The sequence below is a fragment of the Eptesicus fuscus genome, chromosome 17 (assembly GCF_027574615.1).
Source record: "Eptesicus fuscus isolate TK198812 chromosome 17, DD_ASM_mEF_20220401, whole genome shotgun sequence".
NCBI classification, from domain to species: Eukaryota; Metazoa; Chordata; class Mammalia; order Chiroptera; family Vespertilionidae; genus Eptesicus; species Eptesicus fuscus.
In genome coordinates, this window is record NC_072489.1 from 59,997,278 (window position 1) to 60,022,697 (window position 25,420).

General features: G+C 64.9%; 1 protein-coding gene across 1 annotated transcript in view; it reads left to right on the top strand.

Annotated features, from left to right (window-relative positions):
• Positions 1 to 25,420, top strand: part of FAM53B (family with sequence similarity 53 member B) — a 67,720-nt gene that overhangs the window by 21,375 nt on the left and 20,925 nt on the right. Inside the window, exons 3-4 of the mRNA XM_054729127.1 lie at positions 6,427 to 6,481; positions 19,003 to 19,778. Of these exons, the coding sequence (XP_054585102.1) occupies positions 6,427 to 6,481; positions 19,003 to 19,778 (831 nt within the window). The remainder of the gene's footprint in view (positions 1 to 6,426; positions 6,482 to 19,002; positions 19,779 to 25,420) is intronic.

Sequence of the window (25,420 nt, forward strand, 5' to 3'; positions counted from 1 at the left end):
TTGAGAGCCCGGGGTGAGGGGTGAGGGGTGGGGGCACAGGTCACAGCTCTCGGGCACGGAGCCAGGATGCTGCTGTCTTCCCGGCCAGCCTTGTCTCCTGCACCGAGACCTCCACCCGCCCCAGCCGGCTCCCTCCCGGCGGAGGTCCCTCAGGACTTGGTGAGGCCTCGGGGGGGGGGGGGGGAGGGGGGGGGGGGGGGGTAGGTTCGGACTAAACAGCCCAGAAAGACCCTAATCATCTCAGCCTCGCGATGACATACCCGAGACGGAATGTGCGATAAGGCGGCGGGAGAGCTGGCTGAGCGGCCGGCAGGTTGGGAGGAAGTGAGTGGGGGTTTTGCTTCAGCTGCTCGGCCGCAGCATCGCCCTCAGTGCCATCAGATAACAGCAGGAACGATGGACGCCTTCTTCTTTGTTTCTCCTCTGACCGAGGATTTGGCCGCAGTGGGGCTAAGGTTAAGGAGGGAAATGTGAGGAGAGAACGGCTGAAACTGCAGGGGAGCCTGGCGGGGGCTCGGTGGCTAGCGTGTCGCCGTGGACTGAAGGGTCCCGGTTTGATTCCCGGTCAAGGCACGTCCCTCTGTTGGAAGTTCCCAGCCCCGTAGGGGTGCGTGTGGGAGGCAACAATGGATGTGTCTCTCCCCACCCCCTCCCTCCCTTCCCCTCTGGAAATCAATGGGAAAAATATCAAAATATCCTGGGGGAAGAGTAAAAAAATAATAAAAATACACTCAGGGGAGTCACCTGGGGCCCTGGAAGTGCTGGCTGAGGAGAGGCCTGCGGGCGACCCACGCTCCGGGGCCTGGCCAGCCCCTCCCGGCCCTCCCAGGAGCCGCTCTCCGGTTCTTATTCTCCTTGTTCTGGAAAGGAAAGGCTGGTGACCACGGGAGAGGAAGGAGCGCGGAAACGCCGCCTGTGCCGAGGAGCGGCCCGGCCCGGCCCGCTGTGCCGGCCCCTCGGCTTGCACAACGGGCAGCCGCCGGCTCGGTTCCCCTTTCCCCCACTGCACGCCGCTTCCCTCTGCCTGCGGCCGGCTCTTCCTCCTCCTGCTCTCACGTCAGCGCTGCTGGCCGGCCGCCCGGCGGCTGACCTCGGGGACAGCTCCCCCAGCTCCTGCCCGCGCCCCCGCCCGCCCCCACGGGTGCTCTCCCTCCAGAGTGACATCGGCCCCCGGGCCGGCCCTCTCCCCGCAGGGCTCCAGCCCCCTCTGAAGTCGGTGGGCTTCACCCTTCCCAGCCTCCTGGCCTTCCCGCAGCGGCCACACTGCGAGGTCAAAGCTGAGCCCCTTGCTCAGCCGGGAGAATCCGTGGCCTCGTCAGGCCTGGCACCCAGCGGCCTGGGCTCCGAGGGTCGTTTTCTCCCGGTGACCGGAGCTGGCGTCGGGCTCACAGCCCCGCCGGGATCCCTGAAGCATGAACTGGACCTGCAGGGTCCGAGGCAGTCCGATGCCTCCCCCCCACCCCCCGCTCCGGCAGGCAAAGACGCCCGAGCTCCCCCGGCCTGGGCGCCAGGCCCTGCTGCAGCTCCACGGGCCGGGCCGCGTCTCCTTCCCCAGCTTCTCCTTTCTCCTGGGCCGGCGCCCCCTCTGCTCTCCAAGTGCAGGAGGAGGAGGCGGGCCGCGGTCGCCCCGTGAGGACCTGCGGGAGGAAGTTGGGAGGAAGCGGGGCCGTGGGCAGAGGGAGCGCTGCCATGTCCTGTCCGAGCTCCTCGCCCAGGAGAGAGCGGAATTGTGTCTCCATCGGAGTCAGGGCCCCGAAGCCTCCATTGGATTTGCAGCTTTTGCCTTTCCCATGGAGGCTCTGATTCCAGAACCTTCTCTCGTGAGCTAAGGAGCCTCACAGAGACCAGGCCCTGCCGGCACCAGCCAGGCCTGGCGCGTTGTGCACCTGCGCGCACCCCCAGCGTCCTGGGAGACTCCGTGTGAGCCCTCAGCTCACAGCGACCGGCGCATCCTCCCCCAGTGGGTGCAGGGTGCAGGGTGCGGAGGGTGAGAGGCCCGCTGCAGCGTGGCACACACCGTGGGAATTTTATACGGCGACGCCGGGAGTCAGGCCGCTCTGGGCAGCCTGGGGCCAGGGGAACTCAGTGCTGGGTCCCGGGACAGCGGCCCGAGGTTGGGTGCCTGGGCCCGCTCCCTAGAAGGCTGGGGGGGTGGTGCTCTGGCCTGTCCACCGTGGCCCAGCCTCAGACGGGGCGCAGGAAGCACGATGGGGCCCCGGTTCCTTTTTATTTCCCTTTCGCTGCCCGGCAGCAGGCCCGGCGCCCAGGGGGAGGATTAGCCGCGGACTCTCACGCCTGAGTTTGGCCTTAAAACGGCCACTGCCCCGTCAGTCAGCACTTCTCCATCGTTACCTCGATGGGCATTCTCTACACACACACCAGTCTGACTGAATGGACCCTCTTGCAGTGAAGGAGGAGAAGAAAGGATAAAACTGCCATTCGTAAAAGAGCAAACAACAAAACATATCTCGAGAAATAAAAACTCGCCCGGCGGACCTGGCTCAGTGGTTGAGGGTCCTGGTCAGGCACAGGCCCGGGTTGTGGGCTCCATCCCCAGTAGGGGGCGTGCAGGAGGCAGCAGATTAGTGATTCTCATCATTGATGTTTCTCTCTCTCCCTCTCTGAAATCAATAAAAGTATATTTAAAAAGAAAACCCACAAAAAACAACGCTGCTCTGTAAACGTCATTTTGGTTAAGCAGGTTTGACTTAGAAATCTCCCCTCGTGGCTCTGCTCACACGTCACTCTTAGCAGATCCTCAGTAGCCGAGCCGAGGCTTGTCCATCGGCCCCTGAAGCTCCGCACGCGTCCGGCCAGGCTCCTCGGGGGTCAGTGCCAGACGGTCCGGGGACGCCCCTGGAGCGCTGGGAGGAGGTAGGACTGGCAGGAGCGGGTGAACGACGCCCCAGAGAGGGCAGGGCAGCTCGCAGGGTCCTGGAGGCAGGTGCTCCTGGCAGGCTCAGCATTCCCAAGGGGGGGAGGGGGGGTCAGAGCCTCGGGCCAGGAGTGTCTGCTCAGCCACCCCGTGTCCTGTGCCCACCCCATGCCAGGGAGGTGGAGGCCCAGTCCCACCTCGATCTAGGCAGCGAGGGAGGGAGGAGCCTGGTGCAGAGTCGGGGTGCTTCTCGCGGAAGAAGCAGGGTTGCACTCCGTCAGTTCCACATGCTCGACGAGGGGGCCAGGAGGGGGCTCCCCTAGGACAGGGACCTGGCGAAGGGGTTCCTTCGAGTTGTAGATCTCAGTGTTAGCCATCGCCGGCCCACCGGGCCCTTGGCCGAGTCGGAGGGCAGGGCACGGGAGGACCTGGCCGCCTGGGGCTGCCCCGCCCCGCCCCGCCTGCCTGGTTGTAGTGACCCCTTTCACGTCCCGCGTGGTTCAGGGTTCAGGTTCAGGGTTCGGGCTCTGGAGGAGGCCACACACCAATGAAAGAGGCTAGAAAATATTAACTTGGGAATATTGGGGGCCAGGCAGGAGCCCAGCTCAAGGGGAAGGACTTCACCCCGCTCTGGCCTTTCGATCCCTTCTATTAAAACCATGGGATCCGGAGCTCCAGGCAGGCCATTCCAGTGACAGCCCATCAGCGAGGATTCACACAAGATTAAAAGGCGGAGGTTGCTTTAGTGACCATTGTCTCCACCGGACAGCGGGTGGTTGGCTCTGACCTTTCAGAGCTCAAGGTCTCCAGCCTTCCGGGTCCTTGTCCACCTCTCTGTCCACCTCCCTGCCAGTGGGACAATGGGCGGCTTCCGACACCTGGTGCTCCCTTCCCCACTGGGGTCACGGCCTGAGCCCAGATTGGAGAGGCCGCCCAGGGAGAGCCCGTTTCCACTGGCCCGAGTCTGTGGGCGGACAGGTGGCCGCAGCGGCCGGACAGCGGGGAGCCCCGGGGAGCCTGCTGTGAGCTGGAACGCCCTGGGCAAGGCAGCAGCCTCAAGGAGCTCAGGTGGGGGAGTGGGGGTGGGGGGCGGGTGCAGGATCAGCACAGAAACCAATGAACTGGTTAGGTGCCCAGACCCCGAGCGAGGCCGAGCGAGGCACGCGTGGTGGGGAGGGCGCCCTGCAGCCAGGTGGGCAGGGAAGGCCCTGAAGAGGCCACAGGACGTGAAGGCCCGGATCCCATCATGCAGCCCCCCCCCAAGGCCTTGGGGTGGCAGCGAGCTGGCCGTCCTGCGGAGCTGCGTGCGGGGGACGGATGGAGCTATGGGCCTGGGGGGCGGGCGGGCAGCCTGGGTTTTATTCCGGTTGCTGTGGGAAGTCGTTGGGAGGAACAGTGTGGGCTGGGGGAGAATGGAGAACGGGCCAGGGCACAGAGGGGACCCGTCAGGAGGCTGGCTCAGGCTCGCAGTGGGGGTGGGGGGGTTGTGAGGAGTGGAGTGAGGGGCACTCCCATTCCAGGGGTGTGTCCTCTAGGCTGGGAGGCGGGTCCCCAGTACATCCTCGCTGAGGGAATGAGTGGAGGCAGCCAGGGAGCCCCTGCGGCCCAGGGCTTCCTCCTGTGGGCACAGCCCCTCCCCGCGCTGGCGCCCACCATGTGCCCACATTCCCTGGGGGGGCGCCGAGGTGCCCTCTGCCCGGAACCCGCAGCAGCGACGGGACAGCGGGTCGGTTCACTGTTTGCTTCTTGCTCTTGTCTCTGGCCCCTCGCCCCCCGCAGCGGCCCTGCATCCACGCAGCCCGCAGGCCGCCGCCGGCTTCTCTCTCCCGCGTCCCCGCCCGTCCCGCTTGGGCTTCTGTGGGCTCCTCGCCTGGGGGGTTTGCCTCCCACCCACCAAGCAGGGGCGGGTGGCCGTGGTCCCGGGTGGCCGTGGTCCCGGGTGGCCGTGGTCCCGGTGGCTGTGGTCCCGGGTGGCTGTGGTCCCGGTGGCTGTGTTCCTGGGTGGCTGTGGTCCCGGTGGCCGTGGTCCCGGGTGGCTGTGGTCCCGGTGGCCGTGGTCCCGGTGGCCGTGGTCCCGGGTGGCTGTGGTCCCGGGTGGCTGTGGTCCCGGGTGGCTGTGGTCCCGGTGGCTGTGCACTGGGTGGCTGTGGTCCCGGGTGGCCGTGGTCCCGGTGGCCGTGGTCCCGGGTGGCCGTGGTCCCGGGTGGCCGTGGTCCCGGGTGGCCGTGGTCCTGGTGGCCGTGGTCCCGGTGGCCGTGGTCCCGGGTGGCTGTGGTCCCGGGTGGCTGTGGTCCCGGGTGGCTGTGCACTGGAGTCCAGGAGGGCGGCCGTCCTGATGACGTAAGAATTGCTTCCTGCAGAGGAGTGGGTGCTGGAGGACTGCACCCCCTTTTTCCCTCTTAAGCTCCTCTGGTCCCTTAGCACCAAGTTCCCAGTTTCCCCCCAAAAGCCAGCCCTGCTCCCCAGCACCTCAGGGTGGGTCCCTGTCCTCCAGTCCCACTGCCTGTGGAGTCATGGTTTGTCTACGTGACTGTGACGTCCACGAAATGGGAGCTTCCTGGGAGCCAAGGCGGCCGGCCGCCCCTCTGCGCCCCAGGCCACACATCTGACTGAGGGCGAAGGTCCCTGCACCGGGCGCGGGGGCAGGTGGGACCTGTGCCCTGCGCTCGCCACCCTCTTATCTGGGTGGGCCAGGTGCTCTCGTTGGCCCCACCCTCATCCTCCCCGGCCTTAAAGAGCGGGGCCTGGGCTCCCCTCGGAAGTCAGGGCCTCGGTGACCAGCGCCTCCCGGGCTGGGACCCTCTCTCTCCGTTGCGCCATCAGCCCCCGCCGCCCGCGGGGCAGTTGCTGGTGCAGGTTGGTGGAGGGGCTGGATGAGGGGGTGACGGCTGTGGAGTACTTCTTCCTGAGGCCACACGGCACCTCCTCCCCCTCTTGACTGGGGCCCGCTGGCACAGGGAGCCCGTGTGGTCCAGGCTCAGGGGCTCTGCCGGGCCCCCTGGCCTGTTCTCACCGGGCCCTGGCGCGCTGCCCCGGCCAGGGGAGGGGGCGAGGTGGAAGCCCCGTGGGAAGGGAGCCACCGCGGGACGTGGCGCCATCGCTGTGCGTTGTACATTTCGAGCCTCCGTTTCGGTGTGGAGGGGCTGCCTGGGGTGGCACAGGGTCTCGGCCCTTCCCTCGGGGTCCTTCCTGCCCCCGTGAGGTCCCCTCCGCTCCCAGCCTGAGCCGTGCGGGGCCTCGGTTCACCCCGACCCCGTCACCTGCGCACATCACCCGTCCTCCCTCAACCCTCCGCATCCCTCCACGGAGAAGCCCAGGGTCAGAGGTCACGGGCCTTCTCGTGGGTGTTGGAGGCCCCGACTCCATGACCCACTGGAGACTTCGGACAGAGAGCTCGGCCGCAGGATGGGCAGGCGTTGTCTCGGTGAACGCGTCTCTCTCCTTGCGCTCCCCCGCGCTCCCCCGGCGTCGGCTCAGGCAGCCGCCGCGCAGGCTCGTGTGCGGACCTGCTTCTGTGGCCGGAGAGTGAATGCTTTTCTGGTTGTTTGCAGCGCCCGCCCGAGAAGATGAGCCACGGACCGACCCTATTCTCCCGTGGAGTGATGGGTGAGTAACCGAGTGGCGGCAGCCCTTCCCCGCCCTCCCACGGGGCCCGCGTCCTCCGGGGCGGCCCGAGGGCTGGACCGGCCCCGGCGGCCGCAGGGGCTCTCTCTGTGTCCTGGCGATTTGGGTCCCTGCGGTGCGGGGCTGCTGGCCGGGGCGGGAGTGTGGCTCCCAGGCGCAGTTCCGGCTGCAAACAGCACCGAGTCTCGGTCTGAGGATCGCGGTAGCGGCCCGTGTTTGCCTCAGAAAACGCACCGCGGTGTAAAGCCCAGCCCCTGCCCCGGAGAACTCCACGTCGGGGCACTTCTCTGTTCTTTGCACTGTTTTCCTAGCTAAACCCATGGTGAGCACAGGGGTACGTAAAACTACGTACAGAAGGCAATCCTGATGCTTTTCTCATTCGTCGGGGTCACCAGCAGCGTGAACCGCCGGTTCCCTGCCGACGCTGCATCGCTCGCGGGCCGGACGCGCCCAGCGGCGCCGTCTCCTGGTGGTGGCGCAGGGTGTTGGGTGGCTGGTGTAACAGTGACCGGGCGTCGAAGCTGCGTCTGCTTCTAGGTGATTCCTTGGGACGCTTCCCAGCGCTGTGCGCGCCCCCCCCCCCCCCCCCCCCGACTCCCTCCAGAGCCCCGGTCCCGGCTCTCACGGGAGCGTGAATGCCTGTTCTTCAGAAGGGGCCGGGAGGGCCCTGCCGGTGTGGTTAGCGGTTAGAGTGTCGGCCTGCGCTCCGAAGGGCCACAGCTTCGTCTCGGTTCTCTCTCTCCCCCCTCCTCCTGTCTGCTCTCTAAGAATCAATAGAGAAAACACCCTCGGGTGGGGGTTAATGCGGAGAGAGAAAGGGGGCTGGGAAGGTGAGGGTCGACTGTGTGGATCCCTCCTGCTCGGAGCGTCGCCGGTCTCCTCTCCGTCTGTCCCCCGGCTCCTCCTTCGGGGACACTTGGCCTTGAGCTTCTCCAAGGCAGCACCAGGCTCCCAGGAGGGCGACGCGGGCCCTTCCTCAGCCTCCCTGCGCCGTGTCCGTGTCCGTGTCCGTGTCCGTGTCCGTGAGACCCACTCCCGGAGGGGCTGCGGGGTGCGGGGTGCTGGGCCCACACTCGTCCCCGCACGGCCTCAGGGGCTGCATCCACTAGGGGGAGACCTGGCCTCGCGAGGTGCGCCGGCCCCGGGGCAGAGCGGGCCGGGCCGGGGGTGAAGGAGTTGCCTTCTTCTCAGTCACAGGCCACAGCGGAGGGAGAGCCGCGGCGGGCGTTGGCCGGCAGAGGAAGTGGCAGCGGGGATCGCCTGGCCTGGCTCACCCCTCAACACGCTTCTGAGGCCCGTCCCCCGACGGCCCCCCGTGAACACCTCCCAGGTGGTTACAAACCTCAGCGGCCCGGCCACATGGCCCAGAGCCCGCTCATCCGGCCACACTCCCCACCGAGCGACCGCTGAGCCGCCGTCCTGTGCGAGGCTGGAGGGAGGCCCCCGGGCGCCCGGCCCCTCGGCCCGGCCTGGGCTTCAGCTCCGAACCGGCCGGACTAGGACCCCGGGTGGTGGGGGGTCAGCCCTCCTCTCAGGGCCGGCCCTGCCTCGGCTTCCCGGGCCTCAGAACCGCGTGCGCCATCACGAGGGGGGGCTCCCGAGGTTTCGTCATGGGCAGTGGGGGCCCAGGTAGTTGCCCTGAACTGCTCAGCTTTCTCAGCCTCAGTTTCCTCATAGTAAAGTGGCTACTATGGCCCTAGGAGGTTTGGCTCAGTGGATAGAGCATCGGCCGGCGGACTGAGGGTCCTGGGTTCCATTCTGGTCAAAGGCATGCACCTAGGTTGCAGGCTCGATCCCTGGCCCTGGTCGGGGTGCGTGCGGGAGGTAACCAATCCATGTGCCTCTCTCACATCGATGTTCTCTCTCCGTCTCTCCCCCCCTCTCCCACTCTCTCTAAAAGTCGATGGGAAATATCTTTGGGTGAGGGTTAACAACAACAACATGTTCTAAATGGCTACTCTGATGGCGCCTGCCTGTGGGCTGCTGGGAGGCTGGGAGAGACCTTGTGAGGAGACTGGCCAGGTGAGCATGTAATTGACGGGTGAGAAGGAGGGCGCAGACTAAGGCAGGTATCCTGTTCCCTGCAGGAGAGGCCAGTCCAAACAGGGGGACCCCTTTGGGTTCCTTGGGGAGCGAGTGTAGGTGAGGCAGTCGCTGGGGGGGAAGACCCTCAGGCCCAGGGAGCCAGGCAGAGGCCCTGGGACAGTGAGATGGAGAGACGGATCCTTCCGGATGCGAGCCGGGCTGCGCATGCGGCGTGCTTCCTACAGAGGCCGCTCCCGGCCCGGGCCCCAGGCAGGGTGGCTGGGGTCTGCCCTCAGGGGTCCTGCCTTGCTCCTGCTCTGCAGCCCACACCAGGCCCAGCCTGCAGGAGGGGAGCGCGGGGAGCAGTGGTCTGTGGAGGGCCCTGGTCCTCCTCCTCGGCGTCTCTCCCCCACGTGCTTATCTGCCTGCTGCTCAGCCCTCCTGACCCAACAAGCGCCCGGCCCCCCTGACCGCGCACTGCACGTTGCACAGCTGTGCCCTCTCGGCGGCCTGTTCCAAGGTGCTCCCTGAGTAACTACGACACGCGGGTGCTTGGTGCAGGGAGAGAGCCCTCGGCCCTCAGCGCTGTGGACCAGTGTGCCCAGCCTCGGTCTCCTCATCTTGCTGGTGGCGGGTGTTTGCAGGAATCAGAGGCCGGAGCCCCCCGAGGTGCCGGCTCAGCCCCTCCGGCCTCCCGCCTTCCCCGCACTGGCCGAGGCGGGGGCGGGGCGCCAGCAGGCCTAGGCTGTCCCAGGCCCGTGCCTGCGCTGCTGCAGCTCCGGTGACCGGTGACCCTCCTGCCCATTTCCGCCGGATGGAGGTGTGGCTTCGCCCGGGCTGGGCGCCGGGAGGGCATCCCAGGCAGCGAGATTTCATCGGGGCGCGCCTCCTTTCTGGGGGTCCGGCCAGACTGTTCCAGCGGGTTTTGGGCCCTTCCAGAGCCTGACTGCTCAGCAGATAAAACGCCACGTTTTTATAATCACCCACCCCCTGCCTTTCTCCTGCAGATAAAGGGCTCGTGGTCCGGCCTGGTCCGGGGGGTCTCCCGGGAGAGCAGGCACTGGGCCCGCCACTCCGTCGTGCCCCGCGCCCCGCTCAGGGGCCTCGCTGACGTTCTTCAGAAAACCCGGCGAGCGCCTTTGGAAAGGCGGGGAGGGCCTCGGCCTGTTCGCTTCCCCTTTCAAAGCCGCCCTTTCCAGTAGCTCAGCCTCCTCGGCACCCACTCCGATGAAATGCAAACGCCTCACTGCCCTGGCCGGTGTGGCTCAGTGGGTAGAGTGTCGCCTCGTGGACAGAAGGGTCCCGGGTTCGATTCCCGTCAAAGGCATGCACCTCGGTTGCAGGCTCGGTCCCTGCCCCTGGTCCGGGCGCGTGCAGGAGGCAACCCATCGATGTGTCTCTCTCACATCCATGTTTCTCTCTGTCTCTCCCCCTCCCTTCCACTCTCTAAAATCATTGGAAATATACCCTCGGGTGAGGATTGGCATAAAACAAACAAACAGACAGAAATGCCGCCCGCACACAGTCCAGTGCTCACCCCGGTCTCTGTAAATACTCCATTCCCCGTCCCAGGAGCTGGAGCGCAGGCCCCCCCACCTCTGTGCCCCCCGCCCCGCCCCCTCCACATTTTGGGAACTTGATACGGAGAAGTGGTCTGTGCTTTCCCACAGGGAGGAGGGAGCAGAGCTGGGCGGGGGGAGCCAGGGCCTGTCCCCGAGGGCTGCCTCCAGCAGAGCCCACCTGCGCCTCTTGGTTTCCGTGGTTACCTCCCGGCCCACCCTCAGCACACCTGTGCAGGCCGGGGTTCCTCTGCACACCTTCGTGGGCAAGAGCCACCGCATGGCCGGTTCGTGTGTTTTTGAGACAGAAACCTTGGTCCGGCGGCCGCTTCCTGGGTGTGGCCTGGCTGGCAGGGGGAGCAGCCGCGCCGAGAGAACCCCACGTGCTGGGGGGGCGGGGCTGCCCCGACCCTGGTGCTCGGCTCCCCCCCCCCATCACTCGCAGTGGGAAGTGCTTCTTCACATCGATCCAGGTCACGTGACACAGGCCAACCTGCACTAGTTGAATCTTTTTTGGTGAAATAGCAAGTGGGGGTGAGAGCAGGCTGCCCTCCCGCCCCCCGGTCAGTTGCACCCGTTAAAGGAGGTCTGAGTTGCAGGGACAGTGGACACTACACGGTCCATTCGCTTCAGCTCTCGGGCGAGGAGGAGACCTGGGACTCCGATGTCCGTGGGAACGCGAACGCACTCCCAGTGGCCGCAGAAAAGGCCGCTGGGAAGAGTCGTGTAAACGTGAGTCTGTGGACAGAGCAAACCCATTCGTGTGCTAAAAAGAAAAAAACGGATGGAAACCCATAATTACTTTAGGAGTTATGGCAGTAAATTATTTATTAATGTAAACCACTTCCCGGGCAGAGGACACGGAGGCCGCGCGAGCAGAGGGATCGTACATTATGCAGAAAAGGAATCGTGAAAATATTACAGCAGCCGCGCCGCGCCGCCCGTTCCGGTTTGTCAGCATTTTAATTATAAGCCCGTCGGGCCGCGTTTAACTACGTGGCTGTTGACGTCTCCTCCTGCACGAAGCGGGGCTCCCAGGGCCACGCGGGAGTGGTGTCTGCGGGGAAACAAAGCTTCCTCTTTGAGAGGTGGTAGCTTTTTTTTTCTTTTCTTTTTTAATATATTGTATTGACTTTTTACAGAGAGGAATGGAGAGGGACAGAGAGCTAGAAACATCGATGAGAGATAAACATCGATCAGCTGCCTCTTGCACACCCCCCACTGGGGATGTGCCCGCAACCAAGGTACATGCCCTTGACCGGAATCGAACCTGGGACCCTTCAGTCCGCAGGCCGACGCTCTATCCACTGAGCCAAACCGGTTTTGGCAAGAGAGGTGAGGTGGTAGCTTTAAAAAAAATTTTTTTTTAATGATTTCAGAGAGAGGAGAGAGAGAGAGAGAGAGAGAGAGAGAGAGAGAGAGAGAGAGAGAAAGAGAAACAGAGAAACATCAATGGTGAGAGAGAACCATTGATCGGCTGCCTCCTGCACGCCCACACTGGCGACTGAGTCTACAACCCGGGCCTGTGCCCTGACCGGGAATCGAGCCGTGACCTCTGGTTCATGGGTCGATGCTCAACAGCTGAGCCACGCCGGCCGGGCCTCCTGGGTTATAACCGGCAGGTTGTGAGCTTCTACCCTCCGAGCCAGCATAGGGTGTGTTCCCGCAGCCCGAGAGCTGCCGGCCCCGCTCAGCACAGCAGCCCCAGGACAGGAGGGCCTCGCCCGGCGGGTGTGAACTCCGCGGATGAGTCAGCGCCTGGGTGTGCGGGAGGCCTCAGGCGCTTCACCTTCTCTCGCAGCCGGTGGTGCTGTGGGTGTGGCCTGGGCGGCGTCTGAGACGGGGCACAGAGATCGGGTCCGTACGTCCTCTGCCTGGGAACCTCGGAGGCCGGTGTCCCCGAGAACCTGGGCCCCGGAAGTCCTGGCCAGGGCAGGGCGATGGAAACCAGCACGTTCGGGGTTACAGGCTCCGTGCGATGCTCTGCGTGTTTCCTCCTTCGAGCTCTTGATCTCTGCACCCCGAGGCCTCGCCCTCCGTCAGGGCCTCAGGACCCAGCCCTGTGAGTGCGGTGGGGGCCCAACTTCTTGCCCCTGTGTGCTGGAGGGGGGGGCAGAGGCTGCTGGTGTGTCCCCAGGCTCGTGGGAGCTTCCCAGAAACCCCAGCTCAGTCTCGGGGCCCCGCATCGGACGGCCCCTTGGAGGCCGCCTGGTCCGTGTACCAGTGGGGGAGCCTGTGCTTTCTGTGTGTGTGTCCAGTCCCCCCCTTGTCCTCCCCTGCCCCCCGTCTGTAGGCAGGGCCTGTGAGTACATGGCTCCCACACACACTCCTGTGCAGCATCTCAGCCCCCCAAAGATGGGCTCGACAGGGAAACAGGGACACTTTCGATGCTCCTGGGTCTTAAAAGGGTGGGGATGGCACGGAACTGGGGGTGCCCAACCTCCCAGGCCACGTGCCACCTCCTGAGTGCACAGGCCTCGTGCCACCCCTCCCCCCACCCCCGACCTCCCAGGCCACGTGCCCTCCGGAGCCCACATCTGCTGACATCTGCCGCGCGTGTTGTCAGAAACCTCCCTGAGAAGCCACAGGTGTCGGGGGTGGGGTGGGGCGGGGGGGGGGAGGCTGGGAGGCGGCAGTCCTTCCCTCCTCACAGACTGTGGGCTCCCCACCCAGAACACCTGTGCCACTGGGCCCCCCCCCCCCCCCCCCCCGCCCCGCCGCTGTGAAAGGGACTCGGGTGGAAGGTGGGTGGTTTTCCTCCACGGTTCTGCTTTGCTGTCGGCCCAACACAGCCAGCAGCACGGACGCCGGGCAGTGGGTTCACCATCCAGCTGCACAGGCACCGACCATCCGCCCCGACGCCTCCTGGGGGCGGCGCTGCCTGCGGCCGGGCTGCAGGGTGGAGGCAGGAAAACGCCTGGGGCAACGAACTGCAATGCAGGGTCCCACCCCAGAGCTCGTTTGCAAGTCAGGGACTGAGCTAGGGCTCTGCGTTCTAACAAACACCCCAAATACGCTCCCGCCGGTGGCCCCGAAACCACGCTGAGGATCGCGGGTGGGGCATACAGGCTCCCGTCGCAGCCACAGCCCACAGAGACGGTCCCCAGGGCAGGCCTCGGGGCGGCGCCAGCATCGCCAGCCTGGGCGGCGCCCTCGCAGGCCCTGAGCTCCCACCCGAGCTGTCGCCTGGTCCGCAGGTGAGGAACCCGGGCCCAGAGCCGAGGGACTCGGAGCTGAGCTGAGCGCCTGGCCTCTCCCGCCCGCCCTCCCCGTGCCGCCGGCTGGCGCAGTGGACCCCCGTCGGTGGCCTTGGTCGCTGCTGGAAGAGGGACGTGGTTGTTTGTGCAGAAGTGACACGGAGGGCGGGGCGGGGCGTCCGGTGTCCCCTCCCCGAGCCGCCCAGTTCCTCTGCACAGCGTGACGTGACGTCAGGCCGCAGCTCGGGGCGCTTTGCGGCTGAAAACCACCTTCTGTTCCTGCTTCCTTTGTCTGGTGACCCGACCCAGCAGGTCTCTGTCCCCTGAGCGAAGGGGAAAACACGAGGGCTAAACATAGCCCCATTGTTTTTACTTTTCTTACACACGCTCCTCCTCGCAGCGATAAAGATAGAAACAATGAGTGTTCTCTCCGCAGACAGCCAGGGCCACCTGGCCGGTGTGGGCACGAGAGCCGTGCTGGGCGCCTGGAGGGCTCTGCGGGCGGTGCCTTAGCCGTCAGTCCTCAGCCAGTCTCCCGCCTGCTTTACGCACCTGTCCTCGCCCCGTGGGGTGGGGCTCCGAGGACCCCCAGGTTGGGCCTGCCTGGCCCAGGAAGGGGACGTGTGCTGGGGGCAAAGACAAGTAGGATCGCCCGGCCGGCCTGGCTCAGTGGTTGAACGTCGACCTAGGAACCAGGAGGTCACGGTTCGATTCCCGGTCAGGGGCCAGGCCCGGGTTGTGGGCTCCATCCCAAGTAGGGGGCGTGCAGGAGGCAGCCCATCCAGGATTCCCTCTCATCATTGGTGTTTCTCTCTCTCTCCCTCTTCCTTTCTCTCTGAAATCAATAAAAATATATTAATTTAAAAAATAAAAAAAAAGACAAGTGAGACCAAGCACGCAGCCTGGGTCTGCTCTGGGCTTCTGTCTGCACTGTCACTCGCTGCTTCCTGCAGCCGCCCCCGCGGGGTCTGCCGGGTGCCCCGCTCCGTGCTGGCACGGGGGAGCCATGCCCGGACAGGGCCCCAGAGCTCGTGCCCAGCGGCAGACACGGAAGCAGATCGTGAAGGTCAGGGGACATGTGGGCCTCAGGACTGAGAGTCTAGGCAGAGCTGTGGGTGCCCGGGGGCCGACGGGGGAAGGCGGGGGGCAGGTGAAGATGGTCCAGGTGGCTCTGCGGTGCTGGGTACGAGGCTGCTGTGGGAGGACGAAGGCAGGAGATCATTCCAGGCCTTGCACCTTCGCAAAGGTGTGGGGCCGAGAAGAGCTGATGGTGGGGGAAGCTGAGGTTCACGCAGCCCCCCTGCACTTGCCTTTAACCGTGGGCTGAGCTGACAGCTGACTCCTTTCATTCTCCCGCAACAAGGACGTTTCACACGTTGAGGCCTGAGCGGCTAACCCCGGAGAGCGGGACGGTTCCTCCAGGCAGGCGGGGCACCTCGGAATTAGCCACGCAGCCCCGTCCCCGTGGGGGTTTGTTAACCTGGAAACAAATCGAACGCCCACCTCTGCCGATGGAAGTTACCTGTACTCATTGCTGCAGTCAGTTCATCAAACTTCAGGGTTTTTTTTGTTGTATTTTTAAAAAAATATATTTATTTATTGACTTCAGAGAGAGGAAGGGAGAGGGAGAGAGAGCTAGAAACATCAGTGATGAGAGAGTCATCATTTGGCTGCCTCCTGCACGCCCCGCCCCCAACTGGGGAGGGAGTCTCCAACCCAGCATCGAACCGCGACCTCCTGGTTCCTGAGCTGATGCTCAGCCACAGACACCTGGCCGGGCCAAACTTCATCTTATACAGAATTTCTGGTGCCTGAGAATGACTCGCCAGGGTTTTTTGGGTATTTTCAAGGGTGGTTTTGACTCGACCTGATCCTCAGCTGCCTTCTGACGTCACAGGAAGTGTGCCCGAGCGTCGGGCCTACTGGGGAGACGTGTCTCCAGGGCCAGGCTGCGGGCTGAGAGCTGGCGTGCTCTCTGCGGGGCAGTGGGCAGCGGCGGGAGGGGACGGGCCCCGGCAGGGGTGGGCCTGCGAGCGTCCTCTGAAGGCGGAGAGGACGTGGGACTGACCAGGCGGGAGCCAGAGAGCCCCCGAGGCCCCAAGCCCCGGGATGGCACGGCCGGAGGCACAATGGCCGTGCTGACCTGGCTCCCAACTCCCCTTCCTCCCGCGATTTCCCTCGAGACGGGGAAATTCCAGGGAAACGCGACAGGAAGCGGTGTCCCTGAGGATGGGCCGGCCCCTGCGGTCTCGCTGGTTCCCCCGGGCCCGGAGAGGCGCATTCTGTAGGGTGCAGCGTAAGCAGGGGCCACCGCGGGGGCCCCGCTGGTTCCTTCCTCAGTTGGCCGCTTGCCTGGGCCATCTGGCTCCTTGGCGCCTCGCCCCAAAGAGAAGTTGGTGGCCAGGGTTGTTCTGTGGGAACGTCCCTGAGAGGCAGCAGCCAACCCAGAGGAGGCTGGGAGCGCGGCCGGGCCCTGACCGGCACCGCCTAGCGGCCTGGTGGCCACGCCCCTCCCCGTGGACTTGGAAATACATGTGTTCTTACAGAAAGTGCAGACGCTGTAGGGAGAGAAAAAGGGAAAAATAGGAACCAACCAGCTGTCTGCCACTCACTGCGGACCTCCTGGTTTACTTTCTTTAAAATACGTATTTTTATTGACGACAGAGAGGAAGGGAGAGGGAGAGAGAGAGAGAAGCATCAATGATGAGAGAGAGTCATGGATCGGCTGCCTCCTGCACGCCCCCTAGTGGGGATCCAGCCCACAACCTGGCCATGTGCCCTGACTGGGAATGAACTGTGACCTCCTGGTTCATAGGTCAACGCTCAACCACTGAGCCCGCCGGCCGGGCCCTCCCATGTAACCTGCGTCTTTTGCTAAATCAGAGTCTCGCTGTGTAGAGCGTTTTCTGTCCCGTTTCTTTGTGCGGCTGTGTGAGGGCAGCATAGCATCTTCAACAGCGCCCCCCGTGGCTAACGACCTCGGGGCTGGCCTCTTCCTGCTCCGTGTCGTCCCCCATGATTTACTCGCCAGCCGCGCCGGCCGGCACGCAGTGGACTTCTTTGCTGTCTCCTGTCCTTTTGCAGAACCTCATCACACACGACAATTTGATACATTGTTACCCACACATGACAATTTGATACATTGTTACCCACACATGGCAATTCGATACATTGTTACCAACACATGACAATTTGATACATTGTTACCTACACGGAGCATTCTTGCCCCGGCCGCTTTGGCTCAGTGGATAGAGCGTCTGCCTGCACACTGAAGGGTCCCGGGTTCGATTCCCGTCAAGGACACATGCACTTGTGTTCTGAGCGTAGCTGTCCTGCTAAATCAGATATCCAGGCGCTTGTGACTCAGTCATTGTTAGTCTGTATTTCTTTTAATGGCACTTCGTTATTAGTTTACTGAACTTTCAACTTTCAATGGAAATTTATTAAAAGTGATGAATAGAGGGGTCTTGGTGGACCATTCTTGAGCAGCATAAATGCTTCTTTCGAAAGGTAACAATGTATCAAATTCCGTTAAAGGAACAGTACCGAGCCTTGCCACGCACCAGGCCCGGAAGGTTCAGGTTGAGCTGAGGGACATTTGGTGGCCATCCTGCTCTGTTCCCCACTGGCCTGGCCGGACCGAAGGAAAATCCCTCTCAGGCCTCTCCAGCCCCAGAGGCCCTGTCATGGGGTCGGCCTCCGGGACGGTTCCTGCGTGTCCCGCCCCGGGTCCCAGCCCTCAGGCTGTGTGTCTCAGGACGCAGCAGAGTGCCCTGAAGGAGTCGCACACCAAGCCCCGATTTGGTCTCACCTTTGGCTCACGAAGCTTCTTCCCGGCCTCGCTGCTCCGTGTGACACGGCGTGGTCAGAGCCCGTTGAGGCCGATGTGGAGTCCTCGCTGCCCGGAGCCCTCCCGGGGGCCGCCTCACAGCTTCCTTGCATGTGGCCACCTTGCACGACTCAGACATCCCTCGGGCAGGGCCAGGTCCCCTCTGCGCTGCAGTGACAATTTGATACGTTGTTACCTACACGGAGCAGGAAATTCCGAGAATATTAACCAGACACGGGCCAGCGGGGTTTACACCCTTCCCCTAGTTGGCTGAGCGCCTTCCTCCACGCCGCGGTCTCCTCACGTGGGCAGGGGTGGTGCCGCATGCAGGGCGCAGTGTGGACTCCACCGCCCACGGCGTGTGCTCAGTAACCGATGCCAGTGCCATGAGAACTGGCTGAAAACCTGCAGGTCATTCTGGCTTTTACTTCCACCCTCCGCTGCCCGACTGGAGCCGTCGTTCCCTCTGCGTTCACCCGCTAGCAGTTCTCAGCCTGTGGGTCATGAGAACCGCTGCTGTAGAGCCTGAGACCATCGGAAAACACAGATATTTACATGACGATTCATAACAGTAGCAAAACTACAGTTATGAAGTAGCAACGAAAATAATTTTATGGTTGGGGGCCACCACAACATGAGGAGCTGTATTAGAGGGTCGCGGCATTAGGAAGGTTGAGAACCACTGGGATAGAGTGTCTGCCTGCAGACTGAAGGGTCCCGGGTTTGATTCCCGTCAAGGACACATGCCTGGGTTGCAGGCTCAATCCCTAGTTGGGGGCGTGCAGGAGGAACCAATCAATTCTTCTCTCTCATCATTGATGTTTCTATCTCTTCCTCTCCCTTCCTCTCTGAAATCAATAAAAATAAATTTTAAAAAAAGAAAAGCGGTTCTGGACTAGGTCCCTGAAACGCAGGCTCCCGCGCAGAGCTGGTGGTTCACAGCGGGCCAGCTTCTGCGCGTGCCCGAGGAGGGACCTGCTGTGCACGTGCAGCCTGTACCCCCCCATCCCCCGGTCTCTGCAGCCCCAGGCTCGATCCTCTGTGGGAACCACCTTAGCCTCGGCTTCAGGGAGGAATCGTGAGAACACAGGGATGGCTCCATGATGGGCAGCTGGGATTTTTTGCTCTGGGGCATTTCGGTGGGTGGGACGTAAATTAATAAAACACCCAGTTTCTATTGTCAGCAGGTATTTTTTTTAATGTTCTATTATTATTATTATTTTTAAAATATATTTTTATTTATTTCAGAGAGGAATGGAGAGGGAGAGAGAAAGAGAAACATCAGTGATGAGAGAATCATTTATAGGCTGCCTCCTGCACGCCCCCTACTGGGGATTGAGCCCACAAACCGGACATGTGGCCTTGACCAGAATCGAACCTGGGACCTTTCAGTCCGTAGGCCGATGCTCTATCCACTGAGCCACACCAGCCAGGGCTGTCAGCAAGTGTTTTAAAGGTGGATTCAGGTCAGGTACCCTGGCAGCACCCCCAGCCCCATGGACCCTGACCCCTGAGGCATCCATCGACTTCCATCTGGTGGCGGTCTCCGGCCAGGGCCCTGAGTCCCAGCCTGAGAGCCACAGCGCGTGCGACGGGAGGTGCGGGCTGTGCCCAGCTCTGCTGCCCGGGGGAGGGGGGGGGGCGGCGGGGTTTCCGTCTGTAAGTGAGAAGGCACTTGGGGGGCGGGACTGCTTTGGGCTCCTGCGAGGCAGTCAGGTGTTGGAAAGAGCCGCCCGGCGCCCGGGGCTGGGGTCCTGAGCCTGTTTCTCCTCCGTAAGGTGAGGGGGCCGTGGGGTGAGGGCCTTCCCGTAGAAGCCGGGCTCCCGGCGAGGAGGGAGCGGCTGGCGCGAGGGCCGCTCACGTCCTGTGTTCTCTTTGTCATTTTTGATCCAGAAAACGACAGATGGCGCGACCTGGACAGGGAGTGTCCCCTTCAGATTGACCCGCCGAGCGCCAGCCTCTGGGAGCGCCTGCCCGAGCGGTGCCCGGACGGCACCCTGTGGCACCCGGAGGCGGCGGCCGCCGGCACCGTGACCAGCCTCATCCAGGACCTCAGCCTCAGCGACCACCACGGGAACCCCTCCGCGCCCCCCAGCAAGCGCCAGTGCCGGTCCCTGTCCTTCTCGGACGAGATGTCCAGCTGCCGGACCTCTTGGCGGCCCCTGGGGTCCCGGGTCTGGACCCCCGTGGAGAAGAGGCGCTGCTACAGCGGGGGCAGCGTGCCCCGCCTCGCCGGCGGCCCCGGCACCATGCAGCGCAGCTCCAGCTTCAGCCTCCCGTCCCGCGCCGATGCGCTCGCCTCGCCCTGCGACCCTGCGGGCTTTCCCCGCCACCTCGGGGGCCAGGCCTGCCCGGGGGCGCCCGGCGCGGCCACCTGCGGACAGGGTGACCTCTGGAGCCCCGACCGGAGCCCCACGGGGGGCGCGCGGCTGGACATGCAGCGGTCGCTCTCCTGCTCCCACGAGCGGTTTGCCTTCGCCGGGTTCTGCGCGCCGTCCGCCTGCAGCACGCCCGCCTCCACGCCCGAGCTGGCCCGGCGCCCCGGCGGGCTGGCCCGCAGCCGCTCGCAGCCCTGCGTCCTCAACGACAAGAAGGTGGGCGTCAAGCGGCGGCGCCCCGAGGAGGGGCCCGAGCCGAGGCCTTCCCTGGACCTGGCCAAGATGGCACAGGTAAGGGCCTGGCGCGGGGGGTGGGGCCGCGGGAGCCGCTGGGCGCCGGCGGGCACGTTTCACAGGCCCTCGGGAGTGGGGCCTCGCCTTGTATCTTAAATCCTATCCAAAGAAAGATGAGATTTTAAAAAATACACGTTTTTATGGGTTTCAGAGAGGAAGGGAGAGGGAGGGAGAGAAAAATCCGTGATGAGAGAGAATCATGGACCAGCTGCCTCCCGCAACCCCAGCCTGTGCCCTGACGGGCATCGAACCCTGTCCTCCTGGTTCATTGGTTGATGCTCAACCACTGAGCCACACCGGCCGGGCGAGATTCTTGTTAAAGTGTCAGTTTTTCTCCATTTGAATCAGAAATTGTCCCTGTGAGCGTGCAGACACAGGTAGGTGCCGAGAGGCAGGGTGTTGGCGAGCAGACCAGTGACACCAAGCCCTGTGCCCCTTCCCCCGGGCGCCGCAGGGCCTGGCAGGACCTCCCCGCAGGCTGTGAGGATGCCCTCCCGGCCGGACCCGCGCCCTCGGACGGCTGGCCCTGCGCTCAGGGCTGGGCTGTGGCTTTAGAGGACGAGGGATGGCGGAGGCCCTTATTCTTCGATTCAGCTGTCAAAATGGGAGGCCAGCGAGACACTCGCCCACGGTCCCCGTGCCGCCTGTGTCTGTGCCCGGCCTGGCTGTTCGCCAGGCGGGGCCTCGGGCCACACGCCCGTCACTTGGGCTGCGCCCTCTGCCTCGGAGCCCTGCCTTGTGCTCACACTGACCTTGACCCGAATGAGATGAACTTGGAGCTGATGCCCGTCGTCAGGAGCGTCGCTGCGTTTGCTTCTCCCTGGGAGGGCGGATGGCAGTGAGGCCCAGGCGGCAGGGTCGGCCCGTGACCTGTCACTCCAGGGCCGGCAGGTGTGATGGGGAGGACTCGACGCTCGGGGCTCAGCGTCCAGGAGGCCCCGGCCCGACCGTGGCCGCCTCTGGTCTGTGTGAGCATCGGTCGTTGCCGGAGGGAGCCCCGCGGGCAGTGAGCGCTCGGCCTTGCCCCGGCAGCGCGTGGCCGCCTCTGGGCAGGCTCGGCACGGCCACTCCTTCCCCGGCCGGCACGGCCCACTCCCTGTCGGCCAGGGCTGCTCTGCCCGCCGGGCCCGGTTCATTCCAGAAGGCACATGCCGCTTCCGTTCCCAGAGCGTTTCCTCTCTCTCGGTTCCCCCACAAAAGAAGAGGTACAGGATCTCAAGTCCAAAGCCCATCCCTGACCCAGAGCCCGGACTCCCAGCTTGGGGGACAAGCTACTGGTGTTTCCCCCTCCGCCCCCCGCAAGCCTGTGGAGTCCGTGGGGTGGGTCCTCAAGGAGGGCCAGGCAGACACCCCCCTCCCCGCCCCGTCCCCCGTCCGCCGTCCGCCACCCCTGGCTCTCAAGTTTCCATTTCTCCCACGGCCGCTCCAGCGTGTCCCTCTGTCTCCCGAGGACTTGGCAGCTGGACCCTGATTGGACACATGCATTTACCTTGGACCCCGGGCTGGAATTTTCCTCCGCAGGAGAAATTTAAGTCGGTAAAGGGCTGGCAAGGGGACAGGCTGGGGCGACTTCTGAAGGAAACCCCGAGTTCCAGGTGCGATAAATGGCTTCGGTTACACGTGTGACGCTGAGCTGATTTTATCAGCTAACAGGCCAGATAGGTAACACAAACAACGCACACATGTTATTCCATTTTACTAGCCACGCGATGGAGTAACACCCCGGCCGGCAGGAAGCGTTTAAAAACACACTGCTCGCTGGGGCCGTGCCCGGACAGCACGGGCTGCGTCCCTGGGTCCCAGCGGGTCTCCAGGATCCTAAGGAGGCCGCCTGGTCCCGCCCGCCTTCCCTTGGCCCAGGCCCTGGGGGCAGCGTCCAGGGAGAGGGCAGGGGGGCCTCTGGGAAGTGTGTGCCGTGGGCCGGGCCAGCACCCCGGGGACGGACCCGGAGCCCCCACCAGGCCTGGGACCCCGCCAGCCCTCGCCCCCGGTGGCGCGGCCTGCGTTGCCTCCCACTGGTGATGGATGGCTCCAGGAGGCGGGCCCTGCCTTCCCAGGAGCCTGGGCGGCCGGCCCCGGCGGCCTCTACGCATTTAAAAAGGGGCCCAGACGAGCCTGGCACCTGTGGGCCCGTGTGGGTCCCGGGAGCTGGTGTGTGTGCACGCGTGTGTGGACAGGGACCCACGGGCCCAGCGGGTGTGGACTCCCCCCGGACCCTCGCCCCGCAGCCCGTGGCTGTCCTCAGCCTTCGTGATGTCGCGAAGTGGGCGCGGTCCTTGGGGAGGTGGCTGTGCTGGGGGTGGGTGCTGTTCCGTGCTCCCCGCGCCTTCTCGCTGGCTCGTGGCTCCTTCCCGGGTGTGACCTTGGTTTACACCCCGGGGGTTGGGGGAGGGCTCCCAACAGCACCCTGTGGGGGGGCCTCTGTGCGTGGGCCTCAGGCAGAAGGTGCCACGTGCCGCTTTGGTTAGACCTTTGGAGCCGCGGGGGGGTCCGGCAAACCCCTGCTCCCCGGAGGGCAGGCCCCCTGGGTGTGTCTGTGTGGGCACCGGGGCGAAGGCAGAGGGAGGATGGAGCCACAGCCCCTCCAGTTGCCCCAGGAACGGGAGCGGGAGAACCCGGAGTCAGACCAGCAGGGAGGGCGGGTGGCTCTGAGGCCCCAGGCCAGGCCCTGTGCGCCCACGTGAGTGAGCAGGTGACCTGGGGGGGCGCGGCCCAAGCCAGCAGCACGTGTGACCGCAGGCCTCGCCCGTTCCCGTCCCCGAGAAGAGGCAGGCCCTGCTGGGACACGGGGTCAGGCAGGTGCCCGTTTGGACAAATCAGAAGGCCTGGGGCGCTGGGGCAGGAGCAGGCCGCCCTGCAGATTCACTTCAGATGGAGCCGCAGCCGCCCTTGGCGCGGGGACCGCGTGTGCCGCCGAGGGCGGGCCCAGCCTGCGCAGGAGTGTGTGTTAGCGGACTTTAGCCGGCAGGGTGAGCTCCTGCCTTTCCGAGACCTGGTTTGGCCACCAGGCACCCACCGCTCGTCGGTTGAGACCTGAGCTCTGCGAGGCCCTTTGGGCCCGGATTGTGCACGCGGATTGTGCACACGGATTGTGCACGCGGATTGTGCACGCGTGTGAGCAGAGGTTTCAGAAAAGGCAGCCATCCGAGATGACCCGCTGAACGGCGGGCGGGCCCCTGGCTGCCACGGTCCTCGCTGTGTTCTCAGCTCCAGGCCGGTCGGCTCGGAAGAGCGGCAAATTGTACTTCTCGACCGTCTCCCGGCAGCAGCGCGGCGCTCCCGAGGAGGGGTCGGGCGCTGGAACAGAGGTCTGACTGATGGCCGCCGCCGCACGCCGAGTCCCCGCCGCCCGGAGCAGCCTCGGAACAGGCAGCAGCTGTTGGGCGAGCAGATGTTGGTGGCAGGAAGGCTGGCCGGGGCAGTGAGGGCAGGAGAGGCACGAGGTGGCAGCTGTGCTGGGAGCGCTGGCCCCGCGGACGCTCCGGGACGACGGGCTGGTCCTGGCGGCTCCCTCGGGCCAAGGGTGGGACGGCATCGGGGAGTCGTCACAGGTGTCCAGCAACAACTGGTGGCTCTTTGCCGGCGGGTCGTCCCTGGGTGAGGCTCGCTCCAGTTGCTCTCTGCTTTCCACCTGTGAGCCCGGGGGGCCGCCGGGTGGGGGCCCCGGCTCGGCCTGGCCTGCTGAGCCTTCCTCTGCCGGGAGCCAGCCGCCTTGCTGGGTCCAGTTGCCCCCTGCGTCTCCCACGGAGCACCCCTCCGGCCGCGTGGGGCCCCGTGCTGACTGCAGGCAGGGCAGTTCCCCTTTGCAGCACGCACTGCCGATCGGCCTGGAGGGTGGCGACGGCTCGGTCAGCCCAGGGACTCCGTTTGTAATGAAATAAACGCTGAGTAAAGGCAGAAAGCCGTGGGCGCCGGGGAGTCGGCTTCCTGATGAGGAAACGGTCACGATCGGCTGGGAAAGGGAGAGGGTGAGGCCTCACTGTCCGAGCCTGTGGGTGCGGGCGGCCCCGCCTCCCCGCCAGCAGGCCTCCTCCCCGCGTGACGGGCATCGCTGCCAACCCCCGCCGTCTTTCCGCAGGAACGGGGGGGAAGCGGGACCCTGCCGTGGCAGCCAGGGCTCCGGCATCTGCTGTGGCCCTGGGGGGTGAGGCGCCGGGCAGTGTCCGTGAACTTGCCCAAAGCCACGTGGTTAGGTAGGCGGCCGGGAAGGCAGCCCTGGCCCTGCCTGCAGGGGCGGCCCCTCGGCCGCGAGGACACGGGGGTGAGGCGGGAGCTGTGCTCTGGGGGCCGGTGGGCCGTTCACATTGTGCCCTGGGCAGGGCGCCCCGTCCGCTTCCACTTCCTTGTTTGTGAACCGGGAAGGGAGGGGTCGGTGGGTGACACTGATGAACAACAAAGCTGCTCCCCGGCCCGTGTCCTGTGTGTGGCTCTCGCCGGACACCCAGCGGGGCTCGCTGCCGGCTGGGGAGGGTGTCGGTGCCGATGGGTCCTGCCCGCGGTGGAGCTGGGACCCCGTTTCTGCCCGTTCCAATCTCTTCTCTCAGAAATAGGCAGGAGCACCCCTCACGGTGACCCGGGGAGACCCCGTTCCCCCTGGGTCACCCCGCCGCCCCGGTCCTCGCCGCCAGGTTGCATAAGCTCTCTGCTCGCGTCACTCGGGTCGGGCCGAGTGCTGACACCGTCGCCTTGCTCTCCCGGGAGAGGATGTGGGAGTTCAGCAGGGACACGCGGGGGCAGGGTTAGCCACGTGGTGGTTTTCCACGCGGGAGGGCCTCTCGGAGCCGCAGGTGATGGAGATGGGAGGCGTGGAGCGTGGGGGTGCCCGGGGCTCTCTGGAGAGCGGGGGCTTTGCTTCCTGAGTCAGTCCCAGACGTGCGGGGAGCAGCCTTGGCTGCGGGTCACGCTCTGGTGCGGGCACACGCCTGGGAGACGGGCCGACCCGAGGGGCCTGTGGCCTGTGGGCGCCCGGGCAGTGTCTGAGGCATCTGCAGGCCCGCGTTGTGGAAGCCACCGGGGGCGGGGCCTGGGGACCCGCTGGCCTTCGTCTCTGATCAGCTGGACTCCTGGGGCCCGCAGAGGAGGGGAGAGGGGCGCCCGTCGCTGCAGCTGCCAGGGCAGAGGCAGCGTGTGGGCCGGACATGCAGCGGGGCTGGTGGGGGGCGGGGCCTTGCGCCCGTGGGACGGGCTCTACCCTCACCCCGGGCTGTGGAGAGCGGCCACAGTGTCTGGACAGGTTCAAGCCTCGGACTGACGAGAGGGCACAGTCCTCATGGCCACGTGCACGTCCCAGCGTGGAGGGCAGAGCCTCCCAGCACCGTGATAGCCAACAGCTGGAGATGTCAGCTTGAGCCTGTGGTCCGAACACGTGGCCCCACGTGCCTGAGAGACAGAGGCTGCAGGTAAACAAAGCTGGACCAGGTGCATGTAGTTGAGTGGGATCGAAACCCACGAGAATGCTGTGAACATCCTGACCAGCCCTCACTGTGCCTCGTGGCATCGGCTGTAAAATAACGACACGGCTGGTAGTCCGTGGCGCTGTCTCCCCATCAGAGAGGGCAGCGTCCCACCCAGACCCAGCTTTCCTTCTCTTGTCTGTCTGTCCTCAATCCGTCACCGCCCCCTCTCAGGGTCACCGAACC